The 20,861-nt window shown below is 39.8% G+C and overlaps 1 protein-coding gene across 4 annotated transcripts in view; it reads right to left on the bottom strand.

Annotated features, from left to right (window-relative positions):
- Nucleotides 1–20,861, bottom strand: part of col4a6 (collagen, type IV, alpha 6) — a 115,308-nt gene that overhangs the window by 44,558 nt on the left and 49,889 nt on the right. For all 4 annotated transcript variants that reach the window (XM_061710531.1, XM_061710530.1, XM_061710532.1 and 1 more), the window contains exon 4: nt 10,573–10,650. In XM_061710531.1, the coding sequence (XP_061566515.1) occupies nt 10,573–10,650 (78 nt within the window). The remainder of the gene's footprint in view (nt 1–10,572; nt 10,651–20,861) is intronic.

The following is a 20,861-nucleotide window of genomic DNA, read 5'->3' as shown; positions in this document are numbered from 1 at the left end:
AGGTGGATTGTAAGATACCAATATGTTTGAACCAAGATTAATAAGAATAATAACTAGAACTGCCCGTAGCTAAAAACACACCCATAAAGTGCGATTTAAAAAATCATGCTCAGCACTCTAACGTCAGTAGTTTCTGCAGAACTTAACTGTGTTGAGGAATAAAAACTCTTTGGACTTGATATTTGAAGACTCTTGTGTTTGACTTAGTGTTCTTCTTCAGAAGGAGTCTGAAAACATACAACTATTGGTGACAGAAAAAGATCCATCATCTGGTCTTCTGACCGGCCCGGCGGATCCTCATCAGTACAAACTGAAGAGTAATTGCACACCCTATTTCCTGCCACATTCAAAGGCGATGAGCTTCTACATGTTTAACAGCGTCTCACTTTGTTTAACATTCAGAAACAAGCAGGGAAAGGCACTTCTGCTGGGAAAAAAATCATAAATAATTTTTTGACTTTTTCCCAAGTACAGTATGTGCATTCATGTGTGTGTGCATGTTTAAGAAATGCCATAAAAACTGTGCTGTCATGTTACCTTGAAATCCCAATGAACTATAAAATCAGTAATGATCAGTTCCCCACATTCCTGCATGCGTTGGCCTTGTTGTGTGTGTGTGTGTGTGCGTGTGTGTGTGCGTGCGTGTGTGTGTGTGTGTTTGACATTAGATCACCCAGGTGTCTAATTCCTGCTCTGTGCAAGAAAGACAGGAGTGAACTTAAGACCTTCCCTGCAGAATTTTTCCACTTTTTTCTTCTTTTATTCTCTATTCCTAATCTGTAATTGAGCAGACACTGCTTTAAGAAAAAATGCACAAGAACGACACCCTAATGCCTCAACGAAGGACATAATTTTCCGTCAAATTCTGCCATACAGTACGTTTCTCAAAAGTACTTAACATTAACTCCATACAACAATGGATTACGATGCATTTAAGTGTGGTATTGTTAGCGGTGAAAAGTTAATTTATGCATCTTCTGGTCTAACTTCTCACCAATTGGTATCCTTAGAAAGTGCATCTAAGCACGCGGTAACTGCATACACACAGCTCCAGCCGGTTATAATGGTGGTCCCAAGCAGTCAGGAAGGGTACCCGATGCAAAATATCTACTGAAAAGTGGTTTTACTATGTTTTCAGTTAACAGTATAACTGAGTCCAATCCGAAAGAAAAAGAGCAGATTGTACAACTCTAAATTGGTTGATAGGAGCCATGTGAGGGCAGTAGAGTGCATCACAATCTCAGAAAGTATGATGGTCCCATATTTTCAATTTGTTCAAAAATGTTTTTGTTCTGTTACATTTAACTAAACTTGAAAACTGTCACAGGATCAAACAGGAGTAGAGAGATCACAGATTAGAGACAGGAAAGGGGTCAAAGGAGTATCTGAAAGTGACTGGAAGCTTATTTAACAGACACACACACGTACACTTGACCCCACATGTCTTTCTGTCTGTCTGTCTGAGCCTGCGATCCCAGTTCACTTAACCTTCTGGTGACGAGCTGCATCGGGCGCCGGTGCCGGCGCCTTTGTGGTGGCTGCAACCTTTGACCAGCGCATGGCTACGCATTGTTTAGCGATGGAGAGCGGGTAGGGTGGGGATGGGGTGGGGTGGGACTTGCAGCTAGGAGTGTTGTGTGTCTGATTGCATGTGAAAAAGGAGAGCGGTGGTGAGACCGAAATTCAAAGCTATCACTTTAAGTTAAACTGAAGGAGGTTCTGTTTGCAGCCCACTGTGGACAATAGGAGGCGAGATGGCGCCCCTACCTCCGTCTTATGTGTGTGTGTATGTATTTGTGTGAGTGTATTCAGTTGAACTCCAAACAAAAACCCCTAAAGCTATGCAGTCTGAGCATCAAAAGGAGGGACAGGCTGATAAAACGCCATACAGGAGCCAAGGGGTGTGTAGGTTCACATGCTGTACTGCATTTGCGTTGAAAACGGGAACGCTTGAGTGACAGGCGACTGTTGATAAGAGTGTCCTGTACATTAGTCTGGACTGTGGCTACCTGAACATATACTTAAAACACCATCGCATTCAAAAGCAACGATGCACATACAAATAAAATGAACGTTCGTACAGGCGCTCATTGAGCAAACCCCAGACAAGCTTAACACGTATATGGATCACAAACACTACTTGTAGACTGTGAATATGTTGGAGACTATACTGAAAGATAAGGAAAGAGACAAGGATCAAAGGCATCATTCATGCCCGTCTCAGGGTCAAATTTGCTTCAAGAAGCGATTATCTGTGCGTAATCTGATCTTCTGGGTGTCTGTGCGTAGGTGGATGTTAAACAAATATTTACGGTGTACAACTATGCATGCCTCGTTACCATCCTTCTTTTTTCCATAGTTACGGATCGTTCAAAGGACAATTTAATAACCTCTTCTGTATAAAAGGAGTAATATTGAGACAGTAGATCACATGTGATACTGCTTAACGGGCCAATTGACGGATGTAATGTTCGTCTGACAGAAAAAAACTGATGTGGATACAGAGAAAGAGCAATTGTATGAATTAACCTCATGGATCATGTACATTACGTGCCAATAGATGCAAAGCTGGCTGTAATCAGGTTCCACAAGAGGACTGGGGAAGTTTTGCAGGGAAATAACAGTCAGGACTACCTTACTATAAGAAACTATTGCCATTTTTAGCTGAGTAGAGCCCCCCGAGAGGTGTTAAGGTTAATTCGCTTTAACAAATCTGTAAGACTTCTTTAGCTTCTTGCTCTATATCATCATTATTTCCTCGAGTCTCTAGCCGCCTCTGCCGTGATGTCAGCTGTCTGTCTGTGAGCTACTTTCATCATTGTTGTGTAACATCGTGCTGTCAAGTGGCACACAGTTGTCACTGGAGTTGACCGGGATGAGATTCTGAAGTTATTTGGTTTTGGTTTTTTTTGCTGATAGTGGAGACAGGAGACCATGAGAGCAAGACAAACCTTCCTTAAACCAATCAAGGATGAAACTGATGTATTAAAATCAAGGAAAGTATTCATGCTGACGAGGCTCTTACACAGAAAGAGGACCGTTGATTCAGCCCCTCATATCTCATGATGATATCTGGCTCAACAATGCACGACTTCATGGTCTGTATGGTGAGGAATAACTTAAGTGACCAACAAATATTTGACCATACTTAGTATGTCCATGATGTCATCGATAACTCTTGATTTAACTGCGTTCCTTTTAGATGACTTCATACCAGGAACCTTGTTCTGTGTTCAGTGGCTCACCTGATCAAACAACTGATAAAACTACGTTTCCCTTCAGATCACCTGAACAATGTCCAATTTCACGTTCTCATACTCTTCTCTTGTAAGCTACTGATTTCTACTTACATTAACATAACTTATTGAGTGTAGAGCAACAAAGATTTTTGCATCAGTCTCGATTGTTTCCACTCTTCCTTTAACGTTTTTGTATAGTAATTAAACACAAACAAATTTGCCCAATGTCACTTTATCGTTCTCCTTTAGTCAGGTTTGATAGGACAGGAACGTTGTCTGTTCCCTGTCCTTTTTTTTTCCATAATTGTCTCTGCTTCCTCTTTTTTCCTTACATGCTTTGGGATTAAAGTAAAGGAATTCAGGAATGGAGAGACATAGTCTTTCATCAAGGGGCCCTTGGAGGGGTTTTCATCCCTTGTTCCTTATGTTACCATCCCCCTGGGACACACATCCACTATCACTTTACCTTTATCTTACTTTAGGAGGGGGGACAGTCTCTTTTCCTGTCTATTCATGCTTTATCCCTCCTTTCCTTTTGTTGTCTGGGTGTATATGAGGGTGTCTTGAAATTTTTTCTCTTTGAGGATCGTTTATCAGAAACGTGAGCTCTTGCTGTAACGGTGAATCTAACAACTTTAAAATTAGTTAAGTGTAAAGTGGGGTTGAAATAAGTTCCGGTAACAGCATTTGCTGTGTCTGCACCCACTATAATTAATTGTAGTATTAACTTAGCTTTAAAAATCGTATAAATGTATTTCAAGATAGTTTTCTCCTTCGGTGATAAAGTAAGCATGGAATAAATATATAATTAAAGTTGAAATATCATATAAAACACCTGTGCATAAATAACAATAAAAGCATCCCAACATTAATAAGCATATCACTGATGCATGGAGGAGGATGGGGACTACAAGATCTGACTGCAACTGCTCTCCAAAAGATGTTTTATCAACTAAACACAGGTGGAAACTGAAGCAACACCAAAGGTAAAAATAGAAGCCGACTACTTAAAAGTGTTTCCATCTTGCTTCCCGTCTGGTTTACTTTCCTTACTGTGACATCAGCTCTTGCCTTGCTTCTCATTGGCTATAGCTAAATTAGGGATTCTCCCTCTCCACCCCTAATGGCTATAGATATTTGTCACGTTAGATATCAATTGGCTGTCAGCAGTTGCAGTGTATTGGCAAATGCTTGGATACAGCTTTGTGATGTTCACAATGATGATTGCCAATAGGCGACTGCTGAGTGTTCACCAATTTGGTGAAAAGCTCAAATATTGGCAAATCTGGATTAAAATTGTGGCCCAACATTTACAGATAAATATAAATTATAATTTAATTTGCTAATTATTTTTGTCGGACAAGAATTTATTTCGTTTTTTTAACTAAATTTAATTCAGCTGATAAATGACGGGTCACACACAACATCTTCTGACTCTGATGAAGGTGAAAGGAATCGCCGAAACATCTCAGGTAATTAAAAAACCTAAAAATGTCTTGTTAGACAAAAAGAATTAGCAAATTAAATTGTAAATCCATGGACAAAATTAACTTTATTAAATCAATATATATTATATACTGTATTATGTTTCTTTGTTGTCTTCCAGGTATTGAGCTGTCATTCCTTCTGTTCCTTTTTGATAAATGATCCTCATCTGTTTCTGGTTTCTGGTTTCTGCCCTGCGCCTCTTCTATGACACACCTGTTTTGCCCTCAGTGTTTGCACCTTATTGACGGCTTTTTGTTTTTTGGTCTTTTTCTTTCTTCTTCTGCCTCTTGTCTGCCTCGCTGCAGGCCTTCTCTTCTTCAAATCCCGTAACTCGATCAAGAAGCTGCAGTTTTCTATCACCCCCCCTTAGCAAGTTTCCCTCACGTGGGGTAAAACAGGGCAAATTCAATAATGCAAAAAGAGGCTCAGTTTGCTGAATGCCCCCTGAAGTATTGCTCTGTTTTGGGCTGCCATAGATTCACTATTGTACAAAGACGTCATGACGGGAAATTGTATACTCTGTTTCTGCACAATTCAGGACATCCCACCTCAGCGCTTCTTTGTGTTCTTTTATTTCATGTTATTTTTTACCACTTTAATATATTTGCATTTAAAAAGCCACTCAAAGGCAAACATTAAGATGTCCAGTGTTTAAATCCTGCGGGTTAAGAACATCCCTCATGAAAGGAGATGTTGAGACGGCCCTGCTGGAAATGTGACAAGATAAGGACGTCTTCCCCCTTTGCGTCTGTTTCTGATTGACACAGATGGAGGTCAGAACAAAATCAAATAAACCTCTTGACCCCTTTGCAACTTGATTCAACTCTTTTTTGTCGACCTGACAACTGGTTAAAAACATACAAACCACCCAGTCATCCCCTCCAACCGCCCTTTGACCCCTGAGGTTCACCCGCTGGGAGCGGATGTTATTGGACTTAACACAGTCAATATGACGCAGGTAGTAAGGCCAGAGGAGAAAAAGTGCCCAACATCTCGAACAGAATTGTTTTTGTTTGGGTTGCACAGATTTATGAGCTTTGCTTTCATTACTTCTTATTTTCCTTGGATCCCTCTGTTTGATTCATTTATTGAATGATGATTGATGCATATCTGAAACGTGTCTGATAATGTTATGAAACATTTTTTATCCACACTAATTTTGGAAAACGAGTTGGCTATGTTGTTTATCATAGTTCGTTTTTGGCGTGTTTTTGGCACACCGACATTTTGACATGAAGGCGTTTTGGCACAAACGAACAGAAACTGCAGAAATAAACAAGTATAAAGTTCACAATATCCGGTGTCAAATTATTGCTCATGTTTTTATCAGACAAGAAATACGTGGGTCACAATCTCAGACTCAATCTTACGTATTAGCGAAAATAACCAATTTATATTTGGATTTTTGTATGAAAGAAATAACTAGATAATCATTTAGATTTTTTGCATTTGTTTCCCTTCATTTTTGTTTCCATCCGTATTTTTGTTTTGAAATATATTTCTAGATCGTATGAAAGAGGGATACTTTTTGATCATTTTGCTAACATGATTCAGGGGTAAACACATTTCTGTGACAGATAAACCTTTAATAAACTTCTCTGCGCGTTCTGGTTGATCGGCAGCCGTCTGCGCTGACAGGTGGAGGCAAAAACATAAAAGAATCCCCCTCAGGGATCATCAGCGCTTCACTGATAACACATGTGACGGCATTTACCGGTAAACTGTGTCTTTTTCCCTGTCAAGCTTCAATGAATGTATTAAAATGCTTTTATATTAGTGCCAATATGTGTTGAGTTCCTGCATGATACAAGTTTGAAGGTCTGAAGTTTGATGTTGATTGCTATGTGAAGTTATATCAGAAAAACTAATGAATTCGATTAATGCCGGTCCAAAGAAATGTTACCAACAGAAGATTTAAAGAAAATATTTGGCTTAGTGTAGGGCCCTCTCACTCTTATACTTAACAAGTTGATAAACCACAAAAGCTGTAAAAGCTGTCTGAAGAAGCGCACATGTAAGACTGCAGATGCAATATAGTTGAACTTCAGCTTAAAAAGCTGCATTTCAACCAACAACACCAAAAAATTCAACTGAATTCAAGCTGAATCACTTTAGTTCAATACTTTATTAATCCTTGAACAAAAGTTATATTACACATGTGTAGGACTTAAAGGTGAAAGTGAAATGGCTGAAAGGGGAGTTTTTCCTTGCCAATGTTTGGGTTAAGGTTTTTCTCCCACTAGGGGAGTTTTTACCTGCCATTGTTTATGTTATAATGGCTCGAGGGTCATGTTCTGGTCTCTGGAAAGCACCTATAGACAACTTCTGTTGTAATAGAAGCTAAAAGTGAACTGAATTTAATTGAACTTAAAAAAAGGAGCTGGAAGATTATTTCAGCCCTGTGTCTATGGTCTAAGGTTCAAATAGCTCAAGTCTGGACAGTGAAGACAGGATTTTGTGACGTCAAGACATTGGGAAACCAATTACTGTAAGTGCAAAATGTGTTTTGTGATCTAACGTTGCTTTTTTGAGAACTACAGAAATGTTCGTGGCCCTCAGCCTTTTATTAATACACACATTATATAGGATCATATTTGTTTCCGTCCAGTGGATGGTGGATGGAGATGTGTGTTCCCGTCCCACAAAGACCATAAATTACTCTCCAGCTGTGAACTTCTGCAGTTAACCGCTATGATTGAAAGCACACTTCACTTTAGCGACCTCTAACAACAAAAGTAAAACTGAAAAGAGACAAATAAGCACCTTACCAGTGGAGAGGCTCCCAACAACAGCAGTCAAAGAAGCTAATGCAGTTGCGGTCGTGTCATTTAGGCCAAACAGGCGGCCTGAACAGGAGTAAGTAGTTTTACTTGAGCTATATCATTTACCTGCAGGTACCGAGTGTAATGCACTAGTCACTATGTTATTTAGCTAAAGTGGCGTACAGTAGGCAGGCAATAAGTGTAGGCTTCTGTGTCAGACAGTAATTGATGTTTGGATACAGGCTGAGAGAAGACGAGCGACAGTGTGAAGCTTATATTCAGTCTGGTTTGAGTCTGGTTTTACATGAACACACGCCGAAGTCTGGGGTTTTATACTTCTAATGAACTCAACATATACATATATATATATATTCAATATTTAGATTGGGATTACAAGGCGCAACTGAGCATCATAGCGACGCCGTAAATATTCTCATATCGGCCTGATTTTCAAATATATGTAACTGCATTTCCCTGTAATCTCCAGTTGGTATGCAAAACTCTGTTTTACATTTTTTTTCTCCCATGTGGCTTTTTTTTAATTTTTCAATTTTCAAGACATGCCATGAATTTGACCTCAAGCATCTAAACAAAATGTTTTATTTTAGAAAAGTGGAAGATCAGAATTGACTAAAAGGCTTCAGTTCATGTTTTGACTGTCAAAATGTGCAGCTATATATTAAATAAACATGCACAAGTAGGATAGTTTGTTAAACAACACTTTAAGAAAAAAATACATTAAAGTTTAGAGAAATTAACACACACATAGGTAGAAAAAACACCTGTTAATATCAGTATCATAATGATTAATTTAAATCCTTTTCATGTTTTTTAGTCTGGAGTCAAAAACACAAACTTTTAATCATCTCTAAAATATAGTGAAATAAAATGTTACCTTTTCGCATTTAGAAATTATTTAATTTTTTTATAAAAACCTACAAACTCGTGTCTGCATCATGAAATAAGTCCCTGGCCACTTGGACACTGCAGTTGCAGTCTGTAAATAACATTATTACTTGATAGGGGGAGTGGGAGTAAGAAAATGATCATAAAACAGAACCCTTCTCCACCCACACCCAAACGCGGTGAAGAGTCTCCGACAGGAGGTGAAGCGTCTTCAAGAACCAAGGAAAGAAGTCTTTTTTTCGGCTGAATACAGTTTGATTTATCAAATTTTGCCAATTCACAACTAAAGTCATCTTTAGGCAGTTACACATTCAGTGCCTTTATACAGTTCATGTAAAGTCCAGTTATCTTCTGATAAAGTTTTGCTGAGCGTCAAAGAGTCACCTGCTCCATCACTTTCACCGAATACGAGGCACGTTTCCGCCAGCGGGAGTTCCAGATAGATTTTTAGGGGCCGGGCCGTTTGTGTGTTTCTCCATTACCAGAAACGCTTTGAAACGTGGCCTTCAGGAACCTTTACGGGGCCAAGAAACGGCCCTGTAGTAAGTGAGGGCCTTTTTTCTGCCTAGAGGGGCTACCTGGTGGGCGGTATCTGCTGACTGGGTATTCTAAAAGCAGGAAATTATGTTCAGCTCTCTCACATGAAGTCAAATCAAGTGACTACAAATCATTTAAGCATTTGAAGTTGTTTACATGCTTCTTATTCTATTCATTTTTCCGTTGGCCGTTTGGAAACTGCAAAAAATGTGCATTACCGTCACCTGGTGGTCGGCGACGCTATTTTTTTCAGTCAAAGGTTCTTGTGTGGTGCTACAGTGTAGAAACACGGCGGCTGAAGGGGCCGAGGAGTCGGTCGGCCCCTGTAGAGGTTCCTCTCCGGCAGATTTACCCTGAACTCCTGCTAGTAGAAAACGCGCCTACGGTCACTTCTGTCTCCAAGCAGACCGCAGAGAACCATCTTAAAGCTTCACAAGTATGGTGGTCCCATCCATCACCTACATACCTGTTCTCACTAGTTCTGCCTTTGAGGAACTCAGTTATTCTGTGCCTTTCTAAAAATGCTGCGTTAAAGATGCCCGATAGCAGTGATGGTTTTACTGCAGAATTCAAACTCTCTAATGTGACGCCTTTATTATGCATTTTACGGGGACTTGTGTCGTTGAAACACATAAAAAGGAGCTGCAACAGTTATGATTTACAGCATTGAACCCTTCGGCCTGGTGATGTTGTCACATTTTTAAAGCCTCGTCAATGGGTAACAGTTTCCATAAAGCCAACAGGCGTGTGCTGATATACAAAACACCCACAAGGACTCCTAAGGCGACACTCTGAGTTGCAGCCATAAATCACAAAAAGCCGGGATTTCACTGTTTTGCTACTAAAGCACCCACAGCCAACAGGTGGGAAGATTTGCGTACACATCTGTTAACGCAGCAATAACGCACAATCACTCGTCAATGACGAGATCACCGCCCAACCTGCCAAGATTTGTCAGTGGTTAATTTCACGGTAGCAATGACAGGAACATTTGCAGCTTGCCTAAAGCTACACAACAATTTTGTGTTGATGGATCTGATTCCTGTTCAGGAGAAACCCAGGACAGATGAGATAGTGTAAAGATTAAATGCATTTATCATATTTCTCTAAGAATGACTATGGGGAAGGATTTAAATTGCAGCCCGAGGGTCCTTTTCTTTAAGAACTACAGTAAATTAAAGTTAAATGCCACACAATGTTTTCAAACCTCAAATGAAGCAAATCAAAAGCTATACAAGGATTTGTGGTTCTGCGTAATGTTCAGTTTAATCTTTCCATCACACAGGAAACAAGTGTTTGTTTAACACATGTAATATTACCAGTATACAATTTATCTACTAATGAGTGTTGGAATGTTGTCAAAACAAAAAATAAAGCATATAGTCTATTTAATGTATTTAAACTACAGCTATTATCTATCTACACAAAAATGAAAATGTTGAGATAACAGGTTTTATAGATGAGAAAATAAAAGCGGATGATGTTGCACTCTTTACTTTACTTTGATTGCAGTTCATAAATATGCTACTTAGGGTCTTTTTCAGAGTAGGAGCTTTCCAAGCCAGAAGGGGACCGTCTATTAAGGATGTGTTTGTCAAGAGGATGCAAGTGTAAAGTGACTGGTTAAATGCTCGACTCACCCGGCTGCCTTTCTCTGGGTTGCACTTGCACCCTCTGCTGCAGTCCTCGCCTGCGCATGGCTCGTCAGAGTCGAAGCCCTGCAGAACATGAAGAATGAATGAGATTAGACAACCACGGGACTCTACAAGAGGTGAAACATCAAAACGCTCCTTTTAAGATCTGAAAACAATACAAAAGAAGAGAAAACCGTGTTCCTGCAGCAATGACATGCAGATTCGAGGGTTAAATTGGGATTTAGAGACAGAGCAGATCCAGTAAACAGCTCATTCTACCTGTTGACTAATGAAGGGCATGGCTTTTTACGAGACAAATTTAATTACCTCCCCTGCTACACAAAACATGTGCTATCACATTTTCACGGCTGTGTGCCTTTATTTTGTCGTGTCTTGGTCTCCGCTCTAGATTTCTAAACAGCCCTGGATGACAACTGACCTTTCCGTTGAGTGCGCTCAGAGCTTTACTCGTGGATTAGCAAGTGAAACTTAAACCAGCTGTAACTAGAGCAAGTTCCACTTGTAAAAGAGCGGAGCCAGTGAAGCCGAGAGCAGCCCCGAGGAAACTCTTTGCTTTCACGACTCCGTCCTTTGAGTTTGCCGAGGTGGGAAATGGGTCGACTAACCTTCACTTGTAAGACTGGAGTATTCAAAAGATAATGAGCAAGTCTCTCTCAGAAAACAGCAGCATCTCAGGTGCCATAAGCCTTCCCCTTCCCTCACCCAATGCTCAGTAAAGACACAACAACGTGCAGCTTTTCAACTGCAAGTGAACTGCAGATTAACCTTCAGTTCAATGAGTAGCATTCCTTAGATATCTATCAAACATCATGCGAAGGTTTCAATGTTCAACAAGTAGCAGACAAAAGAGCTTTTTTAAGCTGATGTGCAAGTGACATGAACCGACATGCGACATGCATTCACATGTCGGCCGCCTGGGTGGGAGGGTGACCGATCACATGGTGAGGAGAAATAATAGCGTTTTCATCTATTTTGAGCTGTTAAATACCATTTCTCATCATCACAACTTCATTTACAATGAATGAATACAGTACATGTAAAGTAATAAATGCCTCGTTTGTGTATGTTGTAAAGAGTTTTCTTTCGGTTCAGACATAGGGGTTGTAGCACCCTATAATGTAATAATTTCCTGAAAATGTAATAACGCCTGAAAATGTAATAAAATTTGCACTTAACTCAATCGAAAATGTAATAAAACCCAATAATGTAATAATTTCCCCAATAATGTAATAAAATATCCTGACGGATATTGTAATAACCTTTTTACCGATAATGTAATACCTTATTATGTTAATGGGAATTTATTACATGGTACTCAAAGTCTGTAATTTAACCCAATAGTCATTCTGGTGTTTCAAATCCAGCGTATAACATTCTTAGATACTTAAAACACAAAATGTAGAACTCTGGACTGAAAATGAACATATATATTACATTATTTGGCAAACAGATTATCAGTTTTGGAAAGAAAAAAAAAAGACCCACCTTAAAATATAATAAATTCCCAATAATTTTCATTTAATTTAATTTCAATTTTATTTATTCCATAATGTAATAAGGTATTACATTATCGGTAAAAATGTTATTACAATATCAGTCAGGATATTTTATTACATTATTGGTGAAGATATTACATTATTGGATTTTATTACATTTTCGAATGAGTAAAGTGCACATTTTATTACATATTCAGGCGTTATTACATTTTCAGGAAATTATTACATTATAGGGTGCTACAGGGGTCTCTACAGGTACTTCAATGTGACCAGGTGATGAAACGCTTCTGGTGGGAGGGAGAGAGGGATGACAGGGAGGATGGGAGGTGAGGACAAGTGGTCCAAACTTGTATCGAGCGTTTTCATTTTGTCTAAGTTCTTAAAAAAACACCCATAGTGTCCCTTATTATGTATTTGCATTCTGTGGATATGCAGGGGTTTCATTCCAACGGACACCCATTTATGAGCTTATGTAAAGCAATGCTCAGTGTGTTGCCCGGTAACGTGTGAAGGGGCCTTGGCTGCGGGATCTTCATCGGCCCCGATAGTTGCTGGATTAAGGTTAAGAGAGACAGGGGTGGACGAGGACAAAGTTTGCAGGGTTAATCAGCTCATATGACCACAGTCTGGCTGTTCACATCCACAGCGACATCAGCCACGGAGCTCTTGTTAGAAATCATCACCTGGTCTTGGGTCTTGACATGGCCTAATACGAGCCTGGGAAAGTCTGGCATCCCGTCTGCAGCCCCAAGAGACCGAGCTGCAGTCACAAGTGCTGCTAAATAACATACGGATGGATGGATGGATGGATGGAAATCTATTGATCGTAACCAAGTACTGCAAGTAACTCACTTGACATAGACTGACACTTAAATATATTCAATAAAATATCCCCCTTTCTTTTTCTTTTTTAGTCTGAGCAGCCGCTTTTTTCTATTTCTTTATTGTTTCTTTGGTTTTGCTTTCTCAACCTCCAACATTGCCACCCTTCTGTCACCTTTCTGAAAGAATCAAACATATAATAAAGGCAGGACTGGGGTAAAACCAGTATCAGAACAGTATAACTTATGGGACGGCAAGATCTTATAGCGTTATTCGCTTTGGACTTCAGATCCGTTCTGGAAAGCGATTCTGATCGACCTCAACAAAAACCACTGTTGCAGCATGCTTCAGAAAGTTTAATTCTGAGTTTAGGGACAAATTAGAAGTGAGAGCTATTGGAGGAGTTTGCAATTGAATCACAAACCACTTTTGGTCACTTTAAAACACTTTTATACAACTTATTGCACTAAATAAACCAACTTCAGGCTTTCTTGGTGTTATTATACTGAATTTTTCTAAAGGCATGCTCTAAAATCTAGGATTTTAAGTGCACTTTAAGTGCATTGATTTCTCTGCCAAGAGTGCACGAATATATTTCAACTCGATGATGTAAAAGATAAACATGTGATACTTTTAATCTGTTTAAAGTCAGTAAAAGCATGATATAGGCCCAGTAAAGCAATTTACTCAACAGCTGCAAAAAGAGCAGGATTGCATGCCGACAGATAAATACTACGAGCGTAACTTGTACAGTGAGGAAGCCCAGTGTGAATGCAGCCAAAAAAAAACAAAAAAAAACGGAGGACAAACACACAACAAGGAGAAAGTGAGCTCTGCAGAGAGCAGGGAGAGAAAGAAAGAAAGAGGGGAAAGGTCAGTGGTGCTGCCCCGGCTCTCTTTCCTCTGATCTCCTCAACTCCTCTAATCACAGTGACAGAAGGAGGGCAACAGTGAGCAGGGCGGCAAGGGAGCAAGACGGGGAGAAGGCCGCGACAGAGGAGAGGGTGAAAGAAATGGAGGGAGACCAAAAACGAAGACTGGATGTAACAGTTTGGCTAAAAAGAGACGAGAACCTAAATATAGAAACAAAACAAATGACTGGGAGCCATCGTGGTAGTACAAATAAGGACCTGATGAGGGCAAAATAAGAACCTCAATCTAAAAAGTTATTAAAAAGAAAGGGAGACAGTATGAAGTCACTCGTGTAGCACATTCATTGTTGTCCAAGAATTGCTGCGGGTGCATTGACCAAACAGAACGAGATAGTTTTTGGCGCTGAATCCATTGTTCTGGGATATTATTCCTCCACAGGAGCAGCTGAAGCTCGGTTACCTTTCACTCCACTCCTGTCCACACCCTCGCTTAAAAATTGATGGATTATGTGGCGAAATGAATACTGAAAAAGTGCCAGAGGGAAAACTTTTCAACCTGCTCCCAGAAGATGTTTGCGGGAGCATTAAACACAGAGAACACAGACTATAAAAAAAGCATATATATATATACACAAAGATTTATCGGATAATTAGAAAGGAGTGGTGAATGAAATCTCACAATGGCTTGACGTGCAAGCACAGGCAATGCCAGAGGGACGTCCAATACACTGTATTTACAAAATCCAAGGATTCGTGGTGTAAAGCCCAAGTCTCACTGGGAAATATAAGTTAATTCCCTCAGCTCCTTATAGTTCTCACTTAACAGAATTACAAAGATATGTGCACAGCATCACACGAGCACGGCCCAAAGACCGCCTCAGGAATTTGAGGACAATAAGCAGAAAACCTGTTCCCACAATATAACAAGACACTTGATCACCTCGACTCCTTATATGCACGAAACATAAGCCGTGCGTCTGCGAGTGTGGTGTGATTATGTCCGTTTAAACGAGGAAAGAGGAAAAATAAAGCCGGCACCGAGGCTGTGGAGGCCAACAAAGGAGTTAAAACCTGTATATATTATACACGCCTGTGAATACAGCTATCATTTGCATATATTCACAAAAATCACAGGTTTAAACACGATCACTGCTGAGCATCTTCCACATGTGTTCACCCACACATCATCCCCGTTTCCACTCTGTCAGCCCGGCATTAGCCAGCTATGCGCCTTTCAGCTATAGCTGGTCTTCCAACATCAATCTCCGCTGTTTGCTCATACTTTACTGTCCAAACACTTTCATCTATACGTCTTACTGAGATATTTTAAAGGCTTCTCAAATACCTGCATGCTCCCCCCCCCCTGCAGCTGATACACCTGAGAGGGGCAGCTCTTGGGTACCGGCTGGTGTCTGGACTTGCCCATTCATTCCCAAAGGGTCTGCTGATGTTATCTGGATACGGGTCGCATGTGAACCAGTATGTGGTTTACAGTGGAGAGCTTCTAACGTTATACTGCTGAGATATACAGCTTCCGGAGAAATATCGCAGATGAGACAGGGTTGTATTTTTTATTGTTTTTGTCTCACATTACAGAATTCCTCACATTTATGATGATGAAGAGGACAGAAATGTTTTATGCTCTCTCTTGTCTTGGTGATGACGGATTGGCATATTGACTATTATATTTATTTATATTATATTTATTTATTTACATATATATATATATATATATATATATATATATATATATATATATATATATATATATATATATATATATATATATAAAATATATATATTTATATATTTTATATTATATTCATTTAAATTTACTATTATACGTATTGTCCTCATATTGAAGACCCACTGACGATCCAGGCATAAAAATAAAACACCTGGACAAAGAAAATTGGCAACTTTTTGAGAAACAATTCCATAAAAATTGATTTTTGTCAACATTTACGCAGATATGTAATTTTAATTCCTCTTTGGCTGATATTGATGACGTGTGGATGTCACTGAGCATCCTATCAATGAGTTGTCTCAAGTAGCAATATATTGACAATGCTTAGTATATACTGTACTTTAGGCTCAAAATATGATATTTTCGTTTTTTTTTTTAAGGGATGAACATAAAACATAAAGACATTTTTCCAATTTGCTGCTTGAGTCACTTTTTCTGTAACTGATCGAAGCAGACAAATGAACCAGTTTATTCATGTGATAATCACATATACTGAAATTAGTTGTAAACAAGAGTTCCCTATGCTGTCATTGTGTCTTTAATATCTTCTAATTTACTCTTTATCTAAGTATCTTCAAACACAACATATTTAATCAGACCTCCATCAGCCCAAGACTACTAATACTTGCATATATTATTGGTAACAGGCACGTTACCAAACCTGCTTCTCTTCATCTTCTTCTCACTTTATATTCATTTGTTTAGCAGCATCTGCTCTGGCTCTTCTCCAAACCAGTGGTGCTATATAACGCAACGACTAACCTCAAAGACCGATCTAAGGCTGTCTAAAAGCAGAAAACATGAAATCCATCTACGCTGCCTGTCAGAGAGGAGGATTGTGGGTTTGCTGTGCAGCTGTATCTGTCAACACTGTAGGATTCAAAGAGGTCTTTGCACACTAAGCTCCAGAAATATCCAGCTCTTGAGTTAATACACCTTCCTGCACCTGAATTTTAACTCTTGAAAAAAGCCACTGCAGAGAAAGAACTGGAATTAAGAGATTTAAGCAAAAACATGGGTAAAACATGCACCAACTTCTACTGCATCTAGTCACATGACCCATTATTTACCGTAGCATCAAACTTGCAGATCTGCCTAGTAACCTGATGTATGGCTTTAAATCCCAACACTGAACCACAGGAATGTGTTAAATCCACAATGTCATCGGCGTGTCATCATGCAACACCAACCAGCGGGAAAGCAAAGTTTATTTGTCAATCAACCTGTTATCGTACCCAGAAGCTGCTTTGAGTTCTTTTACAAAAAAGACCTCATCTAAGTATTACTGACATTGCTATTTGAGATGGTGTTTGACCTCGGGGGAATCTTCAGATTTCGTCCGAACATGAACTTGACGTTGAAGGATTGCCTCAATTTAACTACTTATGCAAATAAGAGGGCAGAAAGAGGCTATTTAAAATGTGCATTACTCTTTTTGCCTTTCACTCAAACTTTCCCCCCCTCCCCTCCTCCCCTCCTCCCTCCATCTTCATCTCCATCGGTGACCCTTACATCCACCACAGGACACAAACCAGCTGTGTTTGGAGCGCCAGCATTCCTCATGTGTTTATTCCACACTGCGTGTGTTTGATGGACTGCCTTGTTATCTGTGAGCGCCGCAGATCGCGCACAAGCACTCAAGAACCAGAGTGCAAGCATGTGCGTCACATGTGCAGGTGACAAGCGAGGACGGAGGGATGCCCGTCTGCGTATTCACGAGGACATTCCCATTTAGCGCAAGCATGTATGTCCGTGTGTGAACATAAAAGTGGACATGCTTGCTTGGTGTGTGTTCCTCTCCGCTGGGGCCACCCAACTGGAGTCAGGTCATCTAGAACTTTGCCAGACGGCGGAAATGATTGAAGCCAAAGTGAATCCAAACAGGACATCACACACAGCCAGCTGACATGCAAGACGTCTGCGAGGAAATTAAACTCCTATACCTTCAAAGAGAGAGGGAAATGCACATAAAAGGATTTCTTTTCCACAGATGTCCACATCTTTAAAGTGGCTTACCAGTCCGCACATGTCATAACTCTTATAACATCTATTCTAATGCTTTATTTGATTTTAAAACATCTGAAAGTAAAGGTTATTGCTTAGCTGCAGGCAAATCAGGAGAAAACTATTCTCTTACTGTTTTAAATGTTTCATAGCACTGTCAGAGATTTACCCAATCCTAATCTACCAGCCGTGTGTGAGACTGCTAACTACTCTAGCCTAAACTGAAACAATCACAACTCTCTCTGCTGAAGGTTTTGAATCACATCCTGGAAGATTTTAATTTAAACCAGGTAGAATGAAATCTGTTAAAGTCACAAAGTCACAGTTGACATTTGCGTCTGCAAGTACAGATGCTGCGTATCCCATCTGTGACTTTTCTTTAGGTCTCGAACGCCTTCCTAACTGTACCACGCATATATCTCTGTGTTAACAAAACCGTCTCACTTTGTGCATCAAGTGTGACGCACTGGGTACATTTTCCCATCTGTATTGGATATCTGTCAGCGTGAAACAAGAATAAACAAATCAGAATAACTCTTAGGATTGGCTGATAGCTAAGAGGAGTGGACGTGACATGAACAGTGCAGTAAGGTGAGTGTGTGTCTTGATATGTAACTATGTGTAAAAATAATAAAACAAGAAGAATTCCCCACACCAGTATGTAAGTCAGTAAGTAAGGACATCAAATCATTGTGTTCTGTGCAGTTATCCATAAACTTAGAAATCTTCCAAGTATGTGCATCTAAATATACGTATATACTTCATACATATGAATATTTGTTAAAGCTGTTTTAAGGAATACTGTAGTTCCTTCAGCGTAATTAGACAAGCTCCTCCTGTCATTTTAGAGGTAAAGCAGGGTAGGCACATCCATCATCGGGTTTGATGTAGTTGATTACTGCAGTAAATTACTGCAGTAAATATATGTTTCCACCCACGAGAATAATGAGCCCACAAATTTGTACTCACTTGCATGCATGCAAAAACCTGTACATGCTGCTGTAAACGCACACACTCACACACACTCTTTCCTCTGGCGAAGCATTCTGCAGTCATGATGGAACAGACATTGCTATTAGCAGGATTAGGACTCTACCTGCCTAGCCTTGTTGCTTCTGTCTCTGTCACGCTGTCCTGCTCTGTTTTCTTTCATGAACACAATTAGAGACTTAAACGGGGTGGGGGTCATTTGAAGAATTTGATTAAATAGTCTTTTAAGAACAAGCCAGGCAAGAGCAGGCATGCATGCAGTTCTGAAGCTAATTCCAAGTTCCTGCTAATACAAGTCGCATGGATTTATAGTATAGATGCTCAGCTGGCATCCCAACCCTCCCGGGGCCCGAAGAAGGTCAGGATTTATTTTTTTGGTCACTTCTGATGTTAACATTTTTAAACATTATGCAAATATGGGGGAATTGTTCCTGAATCCCATGAATTCTGCAAAGTAACAAGAAACAAGTCTGAAATAACTAAAAAATTAAATAAAATACAAGGGCAGATGAAAAAAAGGTAGTCCTGCAACAGATATGGCAGTCCATACACAGCTTTAAAGACCCAGAGTTCTCATAGAGGCTAAAACATGTTCAAATAGGGTATAATCACATTTTGAATTACTTTTTATACTGTTTTATTTACTTTGAGGTGAATAAAAAAGCCTTTTTTCGTGCCTAAAACCTTCTGACGCTTACTTTGAAAGTCAAAGAGCAGGGCAGTGACTTGATGGTTAACACCTGAAAATGTACTTTGGTTTCTTCCCTCAGTTCAGTAAAGATCAATAATGTGTATGTTATCATTACTGCTGTGAATTCTAACATGGCTATAGGTGTAAACTTGTCTGTGATGAACTGGCAACCTGTCCAAAGTGTAGCTCAGCCAGGGTGGGCATCAGAAAACCCACTTGTGGCCCTGAATAGGAAGAAGCATTAATAAAGAATGGATGACTGTGTCGATGTTATCGATAGGAGTCACGGCTGTCTGAAAATTTGACTACTTTAGTCAAATTTCTAAGGCCATTAATTTTCTTTAATTGGTATAATTACATGGGGAAGTTGATGCCGAAACAAAAAGAGAAATGTATATTATGTTTAAAGCCTACTTAGTGTTTAGTAATCCCTCAAAATTGCAAATACATGAATAAGAATTTGACAACAGAGGCAACTTTGAGAATCCACGAAAAAGAGGCCACCATCTGAGTTGACAGAATATCAAAAAGAAGAAAAGAAAAAAGACTGAACCAGGGATTTGATAGAAGTCATATGAGGTTTGAAACCCCTCTTCCGTTTGCACTGAATCCAGAGATAATCATCTCTCCACCTCCTGTGTGGGCAGAAATACTGTTGACCTGATAAATGACACCAGCGCCGGTGTAACTTCACAGCTGAAGTCCAAGACTCAGTCCAACAGTCCTCATCTCCAGATTCTGAGCTTCCGGTCTGGGTTCGGTTTCTCTGCCACCTGCTCTCCAGTTCGGCTATAAATACACGCTGTTAGCATAACTGCATGGAAGTGGTCCCAAAGCACCCAGCCCAGCACGGGGTGACACATGCAGAGTGCATGCAGGGTCAAACATTAATTTGGCGGGTCTATCCAGCAGAACAAGCAGGTATTTTTAGCTGATCTCAACAAAAGCAGAGGAAACAGCAGTGCTTTTTTTGTTCTTTTAACTGAACGTGCTTTAATTTGAAATAACTACAAAGACGTCCCTGTCGGAAGGAAAACGAGCTTTCAAAACTTTTTCCATCGTTCCAAACGTGCATGTCGCCACCTGCAGAATAATGATAATAATCAGCTTCACACCCAGCCGTGCTGGAATGGCATCATAGCGCCTGGCGCGTCGATCGATACAAGTGGTTTCCCACTGGCAAAACTGGCACGGTCAGCCTCGGATGAGCTGCTTTCATTTCCCTTATGACGTCGTTCTAATTTGGAAAACAGCGCTCCGAGACTTGCAGGCGGAAAAAAGTAGGATATACTCAGACTAGAGACAAAACAAACTGTGTGCTGCTGCTCAAACAACCAAACAGACAAAGACGTCGAAGAAGAATCTATTTATCTCTAGATCAGGTCTAAACCACACAAACCTGCAAGCCAGTAAACACTGGGAAAGGATGATTACATATAACACTATTTCCAATACAGAAATACACAAACTTGCAGTTTGGTGTTAGTAGTTCAGGTCTGGGACGTTAATTTCACTGAGCCATCAGGAAAAAAAGAAAAGTGTACCACTTATACAAAAGATTTAAGATTATTATGTTATATGACAAGCATTAATATTTCCTGAAATAGTGCTGGTGCCTTTGTTTAATCAAATAGTTGAAATGGCAAAGAGGC

Source organism: Cololabis saira, chromosome 20 (assembly GCF_033807715.1).
Source record: "Cololabis saira isolate AMF1-May2022 chromosome 20, fColSai1.1, whole genome shotgun sequence".
Taxonomy (NCBI): Eukaryota; Metazoa; Chordata; class Actinopteri; order Beloniformes; family Belonidae; genus Cololabis; species Cololabis saira.
This window is presented reverse-complemented; position numbering and strand designations above follow the sequence as displayed.